The 18,260-nt window shown below is 45.9% G+C and overlaps 1 protein-coding gene across 1 annotated transcript in view; it reads right to left on the bottom strand.

The window, feature by feature from the left end:
* The window catches only part of Cntnap2 (contactin associated protein 2), a 1,300,648-nt gene that overhangs the window by 189,545 nt on the left and 1,092,843 nt on the right, over positions 1–18,260 (bottom strand). The window contains exon 17 of the mRNA XM_077795886.1: positions 10,779–10,997. Coding sequence (XP_077652012.1) covers positions 10,779–10,997 — 219 coding nt within the window. The remainder of the gene's footprint in view (positions 1–10,778; positions 10,998–18,260) is intronic.

The following is an 18,260-nucleotide window of genomic DNA, read 5'->3' on the forward strand; positions in this document are numbered from 1 at the left end:
GCCCTGAACAATACGAAGCTGCCATTGGAAGGACCACTCATAGACATACAATGAATAAAGTTTGGGATATGCCCTCAGAGACTGCTAGGTCAAGAGCAATAGTGAGTAAGATTGGAACACACATGACCTTTGACTGGGTAATTCTGGACACAAATAAACTCACCGAAGAGTGATTTGAAGTAGCAGAGTTGGGAGAAACCCAGGTATTCATCATTAGGAGATGGGATAAAGGATGCCTAGTACATACCCAAAATGGAACATAGTCACAGAATAGAATTCACAGAATTACACAAAGAGAAAACATAAGGCTAGTGAGAAGATGAAGAAACAGAATGGGATTTGTAGCACAGTACCATTTACGTAAAAGCATGATGGGAAAAAAAAAACACTACAAATGTTCAGGAACACTCATATTTTTTGAACAAAAACGTAGAGGGAGGGTTAGAAGGGCAAACATACAGTATACTCCAGTGGGTGTCAGTGATAGAGAAAGTGAAATTGGAAATGGTTAAAAAAGAAAGAATAAAATGAATGCACAACACTGTCAGGATGTGACAAGAGGACCGTGAAATGAGGAGAGACCACAGTTCTGCATATCCAGGGGACTCGGGAAAAAAATGAGGCCCGGGCAAGGAGAAAGGATAGAATGAAGCATTAGTGGGAAATAACCCTGCTTATCTGAAGGCAGAAGTAATGAAAATGGGTATCTTCTCTCTCACTTTCTTAGTGTACTGCAGAGGAACTATGGGCTTGAGGGTACCTATCTGTTGGGTATTTGAGTCACTAAACAATAATTTTCTATGCAATACTTGCCACTTATCATGAAGTTTGGTTGAATCCTTATTGGAAGAATAAAAAAAATTGATGTCATGATTATTTGAAAAACTTGTTAGACATTTTGGAAAATATTGATTGCACAACTGGTGCCTTTCTATTAACATGCCTCCTCTGGGTCAGACCATCCCATGTCATGAGAAAGTTGGAACGGGAAACCAGAGTCCCTGAAGGTTTTGCTCTTGTGGCACATGAGCTACTTTATACAGAAGGTGAACCATAAGTTGGCTCCCAATATTAGGTTCAAGATGTTTCTCTTCACAGTTTCTACACTCATGACCTCTGCCTTCAAGTAAGCAGCTCAGCTGCCGTGGAAACAGGTAGTTCAAGACTGCCTTCCAGTTGAGGGCTTAGAAGAGGTTCAAGGAACACTGTCCATTGCATTATGTTGGGAGCATATACAAAAATAGTAAAGCTTGCGACTTGCTTTATTCTCTTTATATGTTAAGACTCTAACTGCAAAACAGACAGCTGGAATTGCAAAAGTTAATTAGTTTTGTTCAGTAAAGGGCAGAAAATGAAAATGGCAGCCGTTAGTGGAGAAGGGCCCTTCTTGCCTGTTGTGGGGCTGGGTTTAGGGTAGCTTTGCTGAGAAGAGAGAGAGCAGCTGACTCAGGGGGCAGCAGGGCAGAGCTCTGGGTCAGTGGTCAGGCTAAGAACAGAAGACGAGTGCTGGTGGGCTTGGTGGTGAACAGCTGGGAGCAGTGGGTATTCCAGGTTGCAGACGCCAGCACTCATTTGCATTTTTGCTTCGTGTAGAGTTTATTGACATCATTTCAAAACTAGATTCTATCTAGCAAATGATTTGATTTATTTATTTTTTTTCTTATGACAAATGGTTTCTCATCATGATATCATTTCCTATCCCTATCTGGAAGTGAATCAGAGACCAGTCATCTAGGTTTGGGGCAGAAAGTTATAATTAGGCTCCCAACTGATATCTCAGCTAGTGCCAAAGAGGCAAGACCTCAATTTGATATTATGGAGACGGAAAACTACATTCAAGGTCAAGACTGATCCAATGGTGGCTTTCATAATATTCTGATTTTTCTCTGTGACTTTTTTTTTTCTTCTGTCATGCTTGATTTCAGTCTCTGATACTTGGTGAAAAAAAGATATTTCCAAAGACGGCAAATATCATCAAATTTCACGAAAAGAATTTTGAAGAATGCTTATTTCTTGCTTTAGAAATGGGATGATCTAATTTTGAATCTATTAAGTCAGAGAAATAGCAAAAATTATACAATTTAATTTATTGATTTATTCAGTCGTTAACTCAGCAAATGTTCACAGAGAAAGCACTGCTCAGTGGTTGGTGGGACCGTATTATTCTCAGTTTCTGCTGTCAGGTAGCTTACCTCCGAGTAGGAGGACACAAAAGTTAATGAACATTTTACCGTCCGGAGGAGAACCTGAATTGGTGGCTGCCTGGCTACTGAGATTACATGGTCAGGGAAGGTCTTCATAAGGAGGTGGTAGAAGCTGAGATAAGATCGTCAGCAAGAAGCAGCTTGTTGATATCTGGGGAGGTATTTCAGGCAAGGGAACCCAGTGCAAATGCTACGCAGCAGGAACAAGCTTTGCTATGTTCAAGCAGAGCAGTGACAGCAGAGACCAGGGAGAGTGCTGGTTACTGTCATCCAAGCAAGAAGCAAAGGTGGCGTTGACGAGGGTGGGATTTGAGGTGGTGGGTGCTCTTGTGGCATGGTTTAGAGGTGGGGTTGTAGGAGATGGAGAAGAAAGAAGGTAAAGAGCAAAATTAAGAGTAACTTCAAATGTTGAGCAAAAACGGTGATGTCATTTACTGAGCTGGGGAAGGTTGGTGGAGACACCAAGGCTTGGGGTAGGCATGGAGATTTTTTTTCCTGCCATGTTTATTCTGAGATGCTCTTTAGACATCCAGGTAGACAGGTGGATGAATGGGTCTGGAGTTCCTGAGAAAAGTGAAGCCTGAAGATTTACTGGTGCATAAGCAGTATTGGAGGCCATTAGATGTTGGGCTGGACCAGATCTTGCAGAACAATGTGTGGATGGAGGAGAGAGGATGCTCTGTGGCCCTTCAACATTTAATGGTCAAGTAGAGGAGGAGAACACAGGGGAGACTATAGCAGTGGCCCAGGAGGACACAGGAAAAGCAGGACAGCATACTGTGAGAGCAGTGACAGTGATTGGGAGACCAGTGTCTGAGATTGATGACTTCATGGCTGTGGCAGGCTTGGTAACTTGGAAAGTTTCTATGCAAAGGTGTAGGATGCCTGGTTGCCATGGCAATGCTCTCCATGGGGAAACTGTATTGCTAGAATCTTATCAGCTTCGACCTTGCTCTCAGTCACACAGCTCCTGGGAATGAAGGAACTTCTTTGCTAAGGTAACCACTATGTTTCACCAGTTCTGCTGCTCTTCCACCTGCCTGGGAATTAGTAACTTTAAACAATGGACTTTCTTGAGAGCTGCACAATGCTCCTAACTCTGCACATTGCAACTGTAGAATGTAACTGAGGAAATAGCTGCATACTGTTGCTAACTCTGTAACTTTCATGACTACAAAGAATAATGCTTGCATAGTCTTTAATCTGATTAATGAGACATAAATAATAAAGATTGCTGGTGTAATTCTTTAGACCTGCTTCTCCACCAGAAAGCATCACTCCACCCAATCCCAGCTTTATCCTCAAGATCTGAATGTGTGACTCCTTATTTTTTCTAATCTCCTGTTGCCCCTCACCAGAACCTGCTGGTTTGGCCATGCTGGTCACAGCAGCATACCGCCCAGGAATCCAAGGGAAGGGGGAATTTCAGAATGGCCTGTGGGATGTGGAGAGAAGAACAGAAGAATGTGATGTAGACTTGGGATCCATGTTGATTTCAACAGCTTATATCTTAAGAGGAAAGGAAAGGAAGGAAGAAAAGAAGGAAGAGAAGGAAGGAAGGGAGGAGTTAAGAAAAAGAAGATATTTTTTTTCCACATCATAGACACATCAAGGGAGGAGTCTCATCCCCTGAGAAGAGTGCTTCTGCCTGAGATTCTCTTGTTGATCCATCCCTTTGTGTTTGGAGGGATCCTCTGTCTGCCAAGCTGACCCATCTCATGCCAGCCTGACCTCCATCCCTGTCAATGACCTTCTCCTCCTAGAGACCCCTCACTGAGTAAAGCACATCCCCACTGCGCTCTGCTGTCATTTGGAGTGTGCACATCTTGGTTGGGGTGGGTTTGTCTGTGTGTTTTGTGAACTTCCGGCACAGCCTATAGCTAAAGGTGGCACAGTGTCTCCAAGTGCCCCTTGGCCATGGTGTCGTCCCAGGCAAGGGGTCTTGTGTACCTGGACCAACATGGCCTTAAGTTCCCCTCAGCTTGCCTAACCACAGACAGGCATTTGGACCTCTGACCTCCTGTTCTTACTTACTTTAGAAAACTTGTACAGTAATTGCTATTTCTTTCTCTGTCCCTTTCAGGTGTAAATCTTTTCAAAAGCCTTTTTGGGGAGTTTTACAACTGAGAATGTCTTCCTCAGGGACCTGGAGCCACTCTGAAATGTAAACCTCACAGAAGAAGCACCCAGCTCCCAGCTCCCAGTCTCCACGGGAAGACGGGAACGCCCTTCCCAGGCTCCCTCTCCAAGTTGGAAAACTACGTCCTCTCTTAGGATGAGGAGAGCTGACCTTCAATTGACACCAATTGACAGACCCAGTGGGCCAGGAACCCTCCTGTCCCTGCTCCTGCACACTTTCCTGTGTGAACTTGAACAGAATGGAAACAGCTCTCAGGCACACAGTGAGGCTGAGCGCTGGTCTCTCCGCCCCGGTGTCCTGGCCGTGCACAGAGCCCCCCTGGCCTGCGCAACGTTGCCCAGTGCAGATTTAATTTGGAGAAGTGAAATGTTGAGTGTCTGAAATTGGAACAGCTGGGATCAAATCCCTTCTTGTTCCCTATTAGATGCAGGACCTCGGGGGAGTTAACTCATCTTAACTTCAGTTTCTTCCCTGTGAAAGTGAAAGAGGAACTAGCCATAGGATGGATCCACTTCCTAGGGTTTTGTGTGGATTAGATAGGGGATGTGGTCTCGAGGCGTTCCCCTGGACCGCTCGGCCTGCACTCATGTCCTTACTGCTGAGTCCACGTTAAAAGAAAATGGGAGAAAACCACAGAAAGTCTTTGCTAACTGCTCTCCTGACAGAGGATGGCTATGAAGACTATATAAAAATTTAAAAAAACCCTAAATGCAAAACCCCCCACAAATAAACCATTTAATAAATGGGCAAACAAACTAAACCCACTTTTCTCAAAAGAAGAAATACAAATGGCAGTGCAGATATGAAAAAATGTTCACCATCATTTCATCTCACACCAGTCAGAATGGCAGCCATCAGGAATACAACCAACAACAATAAACGCTGGAGAGGATGTGGAGAAAAAGGAACTCTTTTCCACTGCTGGTGGGACTGTAAATTAGTACAACCTCTATGGAAGTAAGTATGGAGGTTCCTCAGAAGACTGGGCATGGAAACACAGTTTCATCCAGCTATACCCCTCCTCATGATTTACCCTAAAGAATTAAAGTCAGCATGCTACAGTGATCCATGCACACCCAATCACAATAGCGGAACTATGGAACTAGCCCAAGTGTCCATCAATGGACAAAGGAAAATATGGTCTATATACAATGGAGTTTTATTTGGCCATAAAGAAAAATTAAATGATGCCATTTGCAGGAAAATGGATGGACCTTAAGAATATTATGTTAAGTGAAATAAGCCAAATCCAGAAGGTCAAGGGTCATATGCTTTCTCTCATAGGTGGAAGCTAGAGAGGAAAAAAGAAAAGAAAGAGAGGTGAGGGAATGTCATGCAAATTGAAGGGAGATCACTACAGTAGAGGAAATGGACCAGGGAGAGGGAGGATGAGAGAAAAGGGGGAAATACTAGGGAATGATATTGGCCAAATTATATTATTACATTGTGTGCATGTGTGAATATGGAACAATGATACCACCATTATGTATGATTGTAATTTACCAATTAAAAAATGGGAGAAAGCACACATTTGCTGTTCTAATTCCTGCAATTTGGAAATTTGGATTTTGTGTGTGTGTGTGTGTGTGTGTGGAGTAAACACACACTTTTTTTTTTTTTTCCCTTTTGCAGTGCTGAGGATCAAACCTGAATATTGCGAACTTCCTAGACAGGAGGGATGACCATTTTATTCATGTGCAGATTTGGGTGCGTTTCATGGCGGGGATCTTGGTTTTTCTCCTCACACACAAATGTGACTTCCTCTCTGCTCTTCCAATCACTTGGCATTGAAGCTGGTTCTTGATTCTGGATGCCGTGGGTATGAGGAACAGCCGACCAAACAAGCTGTCTTATTAAGGTGGAGGAATCCGGGCCCTTTTATGGGACTGCCAGCCAAGCTCAGCTCAGGGAATGGCCCTCACAGTCGAATCTTCGTTTACTTACAAGTCTATTTCATAAACCTCAGCTCTTCTACAAACTCCGCTGCACTCAGGCGAGAGAGGTCTCCCACCAGACAGGCTGTTGGGGGAGGCGGCGGTGGCGTCCCTCCTCCCCACCTGTCTCTAAGACACCCTGAAGACAGTGGTCCTCCCTGGATCTCCAAGTGGACTTCGCACCCATCACATCAGAGCTTGAAGGACCCAGAATGACCTTTGGCTCCTCCAGCTACATGCTGCACAGCAGAGACACCTCCTCCTTTTGCCTCCATAGAGATTTCAGAAGCGGTGCACCAAGTATGTGGACCCTGGACACTCGTCACCAGTGTCTTCCCTCTCAGGGAGACACACAGGAGCGGGATGTCTTTCTGAAGCAGCCTCCATGTCTCTGAGCTCTGACCTCCTTGGATGACTTCCAAGTTATACTCTGGCCACCTAAACCAGAGCCTGCTCTGACGGGCCTGCTTGGCTCCCTTCTAAGGCCTGTGCTCACCGGCTGGTGAGTCCCTGTGGACACCCTCTCCCTCACAGTGCTGCCCAGCTGCCTGGACTCCAGACTCCCTGGGAAGGCTTGGTGCCAACGGGGGCTTTGGCTCAGGCCAGCCTGGAGTCCCTCAGACTGACAATGACCAGGAGCATGTCCACAGTTCTCCCACCACCTGTGGGGGATCTGGCCACGGCTGCCCTGGAGGACTTTGGCCTGGCTGGCTGAGAGTGCCTGCCACCATGAGCCACAAGTGACTCTGCCAGGCCAGACCGGAGCTCCTCATGTGCTAGTGGCCCATTTGGATCAAAAGCAGGAAGAAGTTTCCTGTGGTTTTCAAGCAAACGCCAGCAACTGCTTTTTCCCTCTTGGGTGCCTTGTAAATTTTAGATTTCCTTGTTAATTTTCTACTAGAACAGAATCGTAACTAGCTTATTACTTCCAAATGACCTGTGCTGGCCCTTTTTGAATGACAACTTCTAATTATATTTTAGATGTAGAGTGACAGCTCTATCTTCTCTATTTTTTCAGTTACTTTGGAAAAGGGCATGTGAGTCTGGCCTTGCTGACGCAGAAAGTAGCGGAGGCTGGGCACCCCCACATCCACTCCGTGTACCGGGCCAGGAACCGCTTTCAGAGTGCTTTAGCATCAGGTCCTTCAAAGCCCCCCTTCTCTAGAACCAGAGGGAGCTTGTGAGCAACCCTGCCACAGCTGGGCTGCTGATGGTGACCTAGGGTGACCTTTTTGGATGGACTCATTTTTTTGTGTGTGATTGTTCTTTTTAGTTATAAATCAAGTAGAATGTATTTTGGCAGATTATACATACATAGAGTATAACATATGCTACTTAGGATCCCGCTCTTGCGGTGGTACATGATGTGGAGTTACCATGGTTATGCCCAGGAAACTTGTGACAGATTATTTCTACTGTATTTCCTATTCCCAAACCTCTTCCCTTCCCTTTGTTTCCCTTGTCTAATCCAGTGGATTTCTATTATTGCCTTTCCCAACCTCCCTTGTTTTGGGTTAGTTTCCACAAATTGGACAGGACATTTGGCCTTTGGTTTTTTGGGATTAGCTTATTTCACTTAGTATGATAGTCTTTAATCCCTCCATTTACCAGCAAATGACATAAGTTCATTCTTATTTATGGCTGAGTAATATTCCATTGTGTGTGTGTATGTGTATATATATCTATCTATCTCACATCTTCTTTATTTGTTCATATGATATTCCTGCTTGCTTTTCTGGATGACTGTGAGAAGATTTCAGATTTCCTGGGCCCCTGCTTACTGCCAGGGACCTCTGTGGCAGAAAAGCAAAGGACTTGAGGGGCATTTGTGCAGGTTGAAGGGATCACATTTCATATTAGTGTCTGAGGAGCAAGAGACGAGCCCGATGAAAGACGTTTCTTTAGAAGGTGTTTGAAAGTTACATGGTGGAAAAACAAAGGGGGTGAGAAGGAAAGGGTGATAAGAAGAAGGAGCTCATATCTAGTGCTGGGTGCTCTCCTGAGTGATTTACCTGGAGTGGCTCATTTAATTTAGAAACAGACGTGTTCTAATTAAATAAAGAAATATTAAGTGATTTATCAGTGGTCTTCAAGTTGGCAAGTGGCCGAGGTGGCATCTGAAGCCCATTTTGTTCAGCATGCAACCCTGTGGGAAGGTCTGTACCCTGGCAGCCCAGATCTTAACAGTCACTAAGCACCTCATCGTAGAGGCCTAAAGTTAGAAGGAATTGGGGAACAGCTGGTCCAACTGCTTCACTGGACAGACAGGAAAGAGGCTCAGAGAGGAAGTAGGGGTAACTTGGTCAAGGAAATGTTTTTACCAGAGCTGAACTGAAACCGGTCCATGGGTTGCCTGCGTCTTACTGAATGATTGTGGGAGAACTGGCTTTCGGATTCACAGCTGTTGAACTTGAACTTGTTTTATCCAAAATTGATGCTCCCCTGCACTTGGCCTGATGCAGAACAATATTGTTCTTCTGCTGCAGAACCAGATTTCTCAGATGGGCTCAACTAGCTTGTGTCTGAGAGATGCGCTCCAGGCCTGCTTCTGAGATCACAGGAAATTAGAAACTGGAACGTGAGACCACCTTTTATTATCAGGTGAAGAGAAGTCGATGACTCAACCTGAGCCCACTGCAGAATCCTCTTTCTGGGTTTCTTTTAAAACTCGTGGCAGTTGACAGCCTTGCTATTACCTTTTCCACAAAGCCCTTTCCTCCTGTGACATTACCTTCTCCTCTTTTCCTTCCTTGGCTCTTCCTGGTTCTCTTCATTGTCCCTGAGATGTCTTTCGCTGCCTGTCCCTCACATTTCATTTTTCTGTGAATTCTGATTTCACTCTCTGTCCTGCTCTGCCCATATGTCTTTTTCTTTAAATGAATCAACCTCCCTTTCCAGACCACCATAAATGCTCTTTCCCTTTTCATCTGACAGCCTGACTAGGTCTCCAAAATTCTTTCAGACCCCTTTCAGGTGTGGGTGCAAACTGATAAAACTCATGTTGGATATCTGTATCTGGGGCCAAGGTGAGAAAAATGGGAAATTGGGCCAAGTAGAGTCACCCAGTATAAGGAAACCCAAGTAGAATAGGCCCAGCATGTTTGGGATTAGCAGAATTTAGGAAGAAACTTGCTCTAGGTAAGATGGGAGGACATACTGATGAAGTGAAATCTGCTCATCGTGCTTAGCAGGAATCAATGAGCCTGATATTTAGCAGATGGATTCTGAGATCACCATTTGAGGGAAGGATTTGGAAAAGAGGTGAGTTCCCAGTGAGGTTGCAGACTATTTTATTTAAAAACCCGTAACTCTCTTCATGGCCTCTGGTGGATGGGCTTGTTAACAGGTCGGTCTCCTTTTCAAAGCTCATCAACTGACACTTTCGTTCAGTAGTTTGCCCTCATCACATGAAAGGAGTGTCCACCCAATTTTATCTTTTTTAAAAAATGACTTTCTAATGTTCTTGGATCATCCCAAAGCAACTGTGAAAGACACTGTGGGGACTCTGGTCCTCTTTAACATCAGCTGACCCTTGGTGAGGCTCTACCATCAGGGTGGCACCCAGGTAACAGCTGTGATGAATATGTATAGCACCAGGTCACAGCCAGCTTGCTGGGTGGAGCCTGCCGCAGTTGGCTGAACTGATCCAGGAGCCCCCAGAAACCCAGAGAGTGGGTCTATGGTCATGCCTCCACAAAGTCCTTCAAATCCACCATTGAGGAAAGCTGCTAACTCCCTGAGATATGAATATTCTGGAAAACAATTAAACTTCATGGAGAGCGAGATCGCTCTGCGGCAATGTTAGGTTCACCTGGAATGTGTCAATAGCAATGACAATGACATTGGTGAAGAAGACCAGCGGCTGGACCTCCTTCATGGGCTTTTTGGCTGGCTTTAACTTTCTGATAAGCACTGGCTTCTTTCCCACTTGGAGGTACACCAGGTCAGCCCAAGTCTCCGTCTTTCTCTGCCTAGAAACTTGAGAATGGGCAGAGACAAGAACGATGGCTAGTGGTCACTTCAGAAAATCTAAACTTCGTCCATTACCTTTTTTGCTCCTTGCTTTGCTCCCCCTCTCCCTTTACTCACCGTTTCAAGCAAACTTGAACTGAGAGAACCCATTCCCCCTCCCCTTCCTCCTTCTTCTATCCCTCCCTTCATTTGTTCCTTCCTTCCTCCCAGTTGTAAGTGCCCTAAATAATCAAATAACTGTACATAGTCTAAAACCACAAATCTAAAATTGCAGACATCAGAGGGCCCAAGGGACATCCCAGTTCACACTCTGGTGTTGTGGCTGAGGACCCTGAATCCAGAAAGTAGGGGTGACGTCAAATCCAGGTCTCCTGAGAGTTCTCTTTCTATTCTGCCTAAGAAGAGACAAGAGGACCAGAAACTTATTTTGGAAGGATCTCTATCAAAACCCCCTTCAGAATTTTTTTTTCTCATGGTGAAGTTTCTTAAAACCAACAGGGAAGTCGCGATTGTCCTTCGGGTACTCACCAACGAACAGCTGGCTGTAGAGCTCCAGGCGGGTGTGGCCTTCCGTCGGGGCCTTGCGGATCTGCTGGGGCAGCCGGTCCACCTGGAGACTGGCTTGCTTGACATTCCTCTCTGCAGTGACCCGGTGCCACTGGTCATCGTTGAGAGGGGAGGGCGACCTCACTACGATCTCCACTGGCCCATTTCCAACGTCGAATGAAAAGGACACTTCTGTGGCAGCTGCAGGAGCAGAAAGTGTGGAAGACCCGTGAGTATATTCTCCCAGCTACCAAGCAGCAGAGGTTCTTCAGAGAACAAAGCAGGGAGACAAAAATCATCTCCTCTGGGCACTGGCTACAAAGTGAATCCCACCACTGTGTGTACCCATCATGCACATCCACAGCAGAGTCATTTGAGGGAGGTAAGTGTCCATGCATTGCTAAAGGGGAGGAAATCAATTCCTGTGGGGGACCTCTATGTGCCACGCAGACACTTGTTTCCCTACTCAACCTTCAGGAGCTTTCTAAGAAGTTACCACCAGTGACTCTTTCCAGTTAAAGAACCTGAGGCCTGGAGAATGGAGTTGGTGACTTAGATTAGTGACTTAGTCAGGACCTGAGCCCAGGTTTGTCAGAATTTGGAGCTTGAGACCCTTTGATTCTTTCTACAACTGACCTCTTCCACAGCTCTGAGGGCATCCCTTTGCAGGTACCTGAAGAGCTTTTTGGAACCCCTGGGTCCAGACAGTCCGACTCAGTTGGTTTGGAATAGACACCAGCATTTCCAAAAAGCTCCCCGGAGGATGTTCAAAGGGAGCTGGAGTGGAGAACTACCTCTTTGGGGGAATTTACAAAAGTTTATTTTATCCATCTTTGAAAGCCATGGATGTATGAATTACCAAGCAACAAAGGTGACCTGCGCCCCATTGGGACCAGCCGTGGCTGTCCCAGAGGCTGCACAGCATTCCTGCAGCATGGAGCCTTGCTGCTTCCTGTTTTGCAGACCTTGGCTGGTTTCCATCTGGGATGCCGGATCCTTCCCATGACCTGCCCTCCAGCACTGACCACAAAGTTCTTTCTTCCAAAGATGTCCAAGCCAATCTGCCTCTGCAGTAAATCACCTCCTAGCAAGAGCTGGATGGATTTGGTGGTTGCTTTGTCAACTTTAATTAAAACAGCTTCTTTATTTCACACTTTAAGTTTGGTGTGATGTTCCTCAGTGACCACTGAGTGCTTTATAAACAGGTTTTCAAAGTTTATATTTTTCTGAGGGTTGGCAGGAGGGGCAGCTTCCTGCTGGAGCAGCAGACACATCCCGGACCGCTCAAGGCTCTGTGAATTCATATCAACTTTAAAGATGTGGCACACCAGCGAATTTCCTGACTTTGCTTATAAAGATATCCAGCCCTCTCTCCATCAATAAGCCTTTGCCTAATCTCTAAGTGGTTTAATTAAATATCTGTCATTTTTTTTCCACGGCTAATGGAAAATTCAGTTTCTTTGGGCTGGTACCATTTTGAGATGGTGTCGCAAGCAATCAAACTTCTAATTTTAAAACCACAGTGGGCCGGATTCTCTCAGGACCTGGGCTGTTCCCGGCCTCTGTGCCGGGCCTCTCTGAAAGCTGCATTAACTTTATTGAGCTACAGGCATATTCGACACAGGACTCAATTTAATCAACCTAATTGTACCCAGGAATTTTGATCCTTCATGTCATTAGAAAGAGAATTTTAATTTTAAGACTTTGTGGTGACTCCATATACACTCCAGTAAAACATCTCATTCAAATTAGGGGCCCCTGCCTTCAGGGGTCACTGGGACAGGATTTAATGTGCAAGCCAGGGACCTCCATGGTGGGGTCTGTGGAACTATGAACAGGACTCAGGGAGTCAGCAGAGTGACCCACAGACTGAGTGATCATTCTCCAGAGATTTGCCACGATCCAGGGGAAAAAAGCTTTGCTTTAAGATGGAATCTCTTCTGTTGCCAGGGAGCTGTATCTCTGCAGATGCATTTAAAAATGCAAGGGGTCAGGACAGCAGGAGAAGGAGGCTTCCTGAGCCGAGTGGGGAAGATGGCTTCATTTGAAAGGCATCAACCATCACCAGGGAGGTAGCATTTAGGGATAAATTGAGCTCAACCCCAAGGTTTGACTTGAGGAGATAAATGCTGGCCTCATTTCCTCTGCTACTGTCCCTTTGCTATGATGAATCTTTGTCCAGTTGCTTTCAAGTGTCACCATCTGGAGAGATTCTGAGCACCAGCGGTGATTAGAAAACAGCCACGATTTTCTCGGTCGGGCACGATGGCTCCCTATTTCCTCACCTTGACGGTGGTCTCCTTAATAGCCATACATATTTCTTGGGCCTCCGTCCCCCACAGGGTGCTGTAAGAGGGATTCAAGGCTGAGGGCCATCTCGAGCCACGACCCCCACCCAGTGAGCCTCCATCAGGCTCCGCTCAAGAGGTATTCAGTCCCTCTGCCCTTTGCTGCCTCCTGGGGAAGGGGCTCAGACCAGGGGGAGAGGGAAGGGAGGGGCTCCCTCTCTCTGTCGCTCAATGTCAGCTTCCCTGACAGGGCTGAGGGATGCCTTTGAGAAATCCCATCTCGCAGGCAGACAGCCAGGGTGTTTTAAAAGCTTCTAAAGTTCAGTTTGTGGCTGATTGCTCTTGGTCTTCTGGGTGAGAGCGACTGACATTTTAAAAGAGATAATTATAGAGAGAGTCAGTGAGCGAATAAAGGGAGGCAGCTGGGGAGACACAGATCCAATGACACTCTCCTCTCTTGACGTGTCCCCACTTGGAGACCAAAGCACTGCCCTGTTTCTGCCCGTAGGAAGGAACTTCTTAAACACTGAAAATATTCTCATTTCCAGAAATCAGCATTTGAGAAGTGGGTGTCTAGAGCATGGCTCCTTGGAACGGACACTGTGGCAGGCGTGAATTGTTGCCTTTCCAATAGTGTCAAGAACGGGGATGGGTCCAACTTTACCCTGCTTTCATGCTAACGAGTTAGCTGGTCAGTTTCATGATGCTGGCAGAAGACATGAGCCACCCGAGTCAGAGACAAGGGACCTTTATACTCTCAACATAGCAGGCTTCGTGTTTGTATTGGTTTCCTTTGCCCCTGTCCCCCAAGTCCCATGGGGGTGACATGGGACAGCATGGGTGGATGCTGCACATTGAAGAAGGTGAGCTTTGTAGCTGAGGAACCCTAAGCTTAGAAAACCCCAGTCTTAAAGGAGCTACTAGCAAATCTGCCCAATTTTTGCACTGGGGACACTGTCTTTATTTTCCTGGCCAGGAAAAAAAAATGGTCCCTCTGCCTTGGAGGAGGACACTGTCTATCTTCTGAGGATATGGTCATACACATGTCCTTAGAGAGGCAAGGATAAAGCTTCTAATGCTTGATGCTCAGAGGACAAAAAGAAATGGAAGAGCCATGGAGAACATCCCATGCTCAGACCATTTCCCTTGTGAGTGACTGAAACTTGCTTGGGAATTTCAGAGTTTTCAGTCTCATCCTCTGGTGAGGACAGCCTGACCCTTAGTGAATCTGGATTTCACTAAGACAAGTTTGGCAATTCCTTGCTCCTTGCCTGTATCCTATGTCGATGGGGCATAGTTCTCCCCTAGCCAATGGGACAGGAGCAGGATCCTTTTGTGGTCTTTAGGAAGGATTTCTTAGCTTATAGGAGACATGAGGAAAAAACAGTCCCTTTCCTGCCCCTTGATCCTGAGGGGAAGGTGGTGGGTTTTGCTGCAAACCTCTTTCAAACATCAGACATGCAGAGAATAGAGAGGGCAGTGGGATGAACTTGGCCCTTGGTGAGACTGTTCAGCTCTTAAATTATCCTTGATCAGTCTCCCTTAGAGCTTAGGAGTCAGTGTTGTTTAGGCCACTTTTCCTCAGGTGTAAGTGTCCAGCTGACACAGGGCATGGCTCGGGGGTCAGTACAGATGAAGTCTAGTCCAAGATTTGCCCTTTTGCTCTTTGGGGCCTCAGTGAGCTGGTGTCTGAAGTGAGGACAAGATTGCCAAGAGTTCTGTGTCCAAAAGGTGTTTGAAGTCACTGAACTAGGTTAAGTCCAAGGTTTTTTCAAACTTCAACATTCTATAAGCTACTTTTCATGAGATTCTAAGAGAAATAACAAACTAAAATATAGCTACTTAGTCTTCATGGCAGTTTTAAATATCGAATCATTACAGGGGGAAAAGAGAGTCATTTAGAAGATAAATGTACAAAGTAGCATATTGTTTCAAAAAATAACACAGGTGGCAGAAATCACTGTTGAATAAAGCTGGGTCATCACTTCTGGGTGCCTTAGGATAGCCAATGGAGCAAAAGCAGGGACGGCTCTTGCTGTCCTTTTCCCCCTCCCCCATCAAGCACATTCCAGCAGGTGGCACTATTGTCTCAACATCCTCCACCCGTCACGGTGGGCTTAAGGTACTGGGTGATAAACTTAACAGCTGGCCAGAGAGCAGACTCTTTGGCTCTGAGTCCCCCCAGCAGGTGAGGTAACATTTAGACATTAGACCCAAAGACTCCGTCGGAGGTAGCAGAACAAATATGGCCATTCAAGGTGGAACAGGTAAAGAGGAAAGACAAGCCAAGGCACGCACAGGGGCGTGAGGAGCGGCTGGTTGTCACGGTCACCACCTGGCTAAGATCCACGTCTCCCCTGTCAAGAGGAGATAGTTTCCATGGAGCGCTGTGCAAAATCTCAATGGACTCATCCAACAAAACTGATAACTGGAAGAAGAGATCTGTCCTCCTGGCTTTCCTGCGGGGAGTGCTAGGGACATTTTTACCCGATCCCACCCCCCCCCCCAAGGATATCAAAATAACTTCTAGAACTTGAGAAGGCATCGGAAGGAAATGAGGCCACTGTGGGAATCTGAGATGAAGAAAAGGAGAAATAGAGGCCACTGTGTTCCTACCTAAGGCGGTGGCCCCCAACCCCAGGCTGGCTGCCCCTCCCTTGATGGGGACTCCTCTCTAAGGACTGGCCCCTCTCCACAGCAGCACCACTAGTTTTCATTTCTCCCAGACCATTCCACACAAACATGTTGCCAGTCTCTACCGTTACCGAAGCCCTTCCCTTGGCCTGGTTTCCCCTCTGGGTACCATTTCCTCTCTCCCTTTTCTGGCCGAACTCCTTGAGAGACTGGTGCTCCATGCACCATTTCTTCATCTCTCCGTCTTGATCTAACTCCACCATGGAAGGCTTTCTCCCTCACCGAGGTTGACACTGCTCCTGTCTCAGGGCCTTAGTGCCGGCTGCTCCCTGTACCCAAAGAGCCCTATGGCTGCTCCTTTCCTTCTCTGTTCCTTCCCCGAGCAGTCTGTGTTCAACCGCAAAGTCCTCCCTGGGCTCCCCTTTCTCCTTTCTCCTGACTGAGGATATGGAGGTGCTCCTGGCTTCGCCAAGGCAGGGGAGTTTTCTGTTTTGGTCACTGTTCTGCCCTCAGCACCTGGAACAAAGCACTGAAAGGTCTGTGAGTCAATGAAGGGATGAAGGAGGCCATTTTCAAAGCCTCTCCGAACCCTCTGGAATGCCACTTCACATTCCACAAGTTTCTGCCCTAAGATCAGAAGCCACGCAATGAATATTTTCTCATTCTAGAAACATGACAGATTAGTTCTGTCTGCTTGAAACAAATGGAGCTCAATGTCCCTACACACTTGATGTCTGAGGACCAGTGACCATCTACTCCCGAACTAGCAGAGCAGCTAGAAGCAGAAGCTTTTCCCTGCGCTGCATCGCACACTGTCTCCCTTCTACTTTTAGGGATAAGGAACTTGCATCATCGTTGCATTTGTCACATTTTGGCCTGCGAGAGAAACTGTCACTGGAGTGTGCTTCAGTGCATCTTCCTCAGTTCCTCTTACAGAGCCTCAGGTTCAGTATGCTGAGGTAGGACCCTGCGGCCTGCAAGTTGTGAATGCCAAGGGATTTGATGCAGGTGGTCCTGGGATCCACTTTAAGAAATACTGGGATTTCCGAGTTTCCTCCTAGTAATAAGGTACCTACGAATCTCTTGCTTCCTTGTCCTCAATGAGAAGATTTTAAAAACTGTGTGATAAGGAATTTAACTCTACCTCTCACCAAAGTTGAGAAGAGCATAGTGGTTACCACAGCTGGGAAGGGTAGAGGTGATAGTGGGTACGAGGGTGCAGCAGGATGGAAGGAATAACATCATGTTCTAGGGTACCTTAGGTAACTATGATTGACAGCAGTTAATCCAATATTTCTAAATACCCAGTAGAGAAGACCTTGAATGCTCTCAACACAGAGAAAGAATAAATGTTTGAGGTGATAGCTTTGCCAGTGACCCTGATCAGGTCATTACACATTGTGTACATGTATTGAAATGTCACACTGTACCCCACACATAGTTACTGCTGGAGTATGGTAATTTCAAAATTTTTAAAAATTTAAAAAATTAACCTTGCTCCCAAATGGTTCTGGCTTTTGCCCTTGGTTTTAGGAAGGTAATGTCTAAGCCTGTGGAATATCATGCTTAATAAGGGTTTCTTCGATAGTCTGGGAGCCTTGGGTCATATCAGAGAGTTGAATGATATGATTTAAGGTGGGGCCTGGCCATACCAAATGATAGTTAGGATGGGGGTTGTCCACGCTAGAGTGACCAACAATTTGATGTAGGACAAGGGGCTTGGGTTACCCAGTCCTGCCCTGTAGGGGCTGGAAACTGAGGTCAGCCCTGGGTGCAGTCAGCCGTTCTACTTTACAGAGCCTCAGTAAAGACTGAACACAGAAGCTCAGGGAACCTCCCCTGAATTATTGAAACTGGGGGTGGTCTGGGGACCCCCTGAACTTGTAACTGGTGTCAGAACAGTGTGTAGTCTTATGGAGATGGCAGTGTCTCTAATTTTGCAGTTGATTTTTATCTCTACAAAGCCAATAACTCTGAATGCTTCAGTTTAGGACTATCTGATTGTTAAAGTCTAAAGGTTTTGGAGAATGAGCTTCAACCTCCAAGCTCACCCTCACTGCTTAGGTAAGGAAATTGAGGCTGTGAGACAGAAGATCCAGCAGCAACTACTACAGAGGTTTCTGTTTTCCTCGCTATATTGTATTGGCTTTAATGTTGTGGAGGAAATTAAAAAAAAATAACCTCACTTTTTCTGGTAGTGTAGTCTCCGTTGGTGAGTGTAGAGATTCTTCTGATGTGACTATATGTATGAGTGTTACACTCATCTGAAAATGAACATCGGCAAAGAAAATTTATTTGAAGTTTTTGGGAAATTCTTCAAGGAAATGCCTGGAGCTTAAGAATCTGTGTTATGAACTCATTTTAAAGTCTCTGGTATCTTGATAACCTCTTGAGTATGAGAAATCTTTCTCTTCATGTATTTTGGCCTTTAAGCTTTTTATTATGGTTAAAAACTAACTTCACAAACAAAGGCATCCACAGAGAAAAGGAAGGGAAAGGGAGATTCCATTGGTCATGCAAAGGCAGACAGCTGGCTTTAAAA

Source organism: Urocitellus parryii, chromosome 3 (genome assembly GCF_045843805.1).
Source record: "Urocitellus parryii isolate mUroPar1 chromosome 3, mUroPar1.hap1, whole genome shotgun sequence".
Taxonomy (NCBI): Eukaryota; Metazoa; Chordata; class Mammalia; order Rodentia; family Sciuridae; genus Urocitellus; species Urocitellus parryii.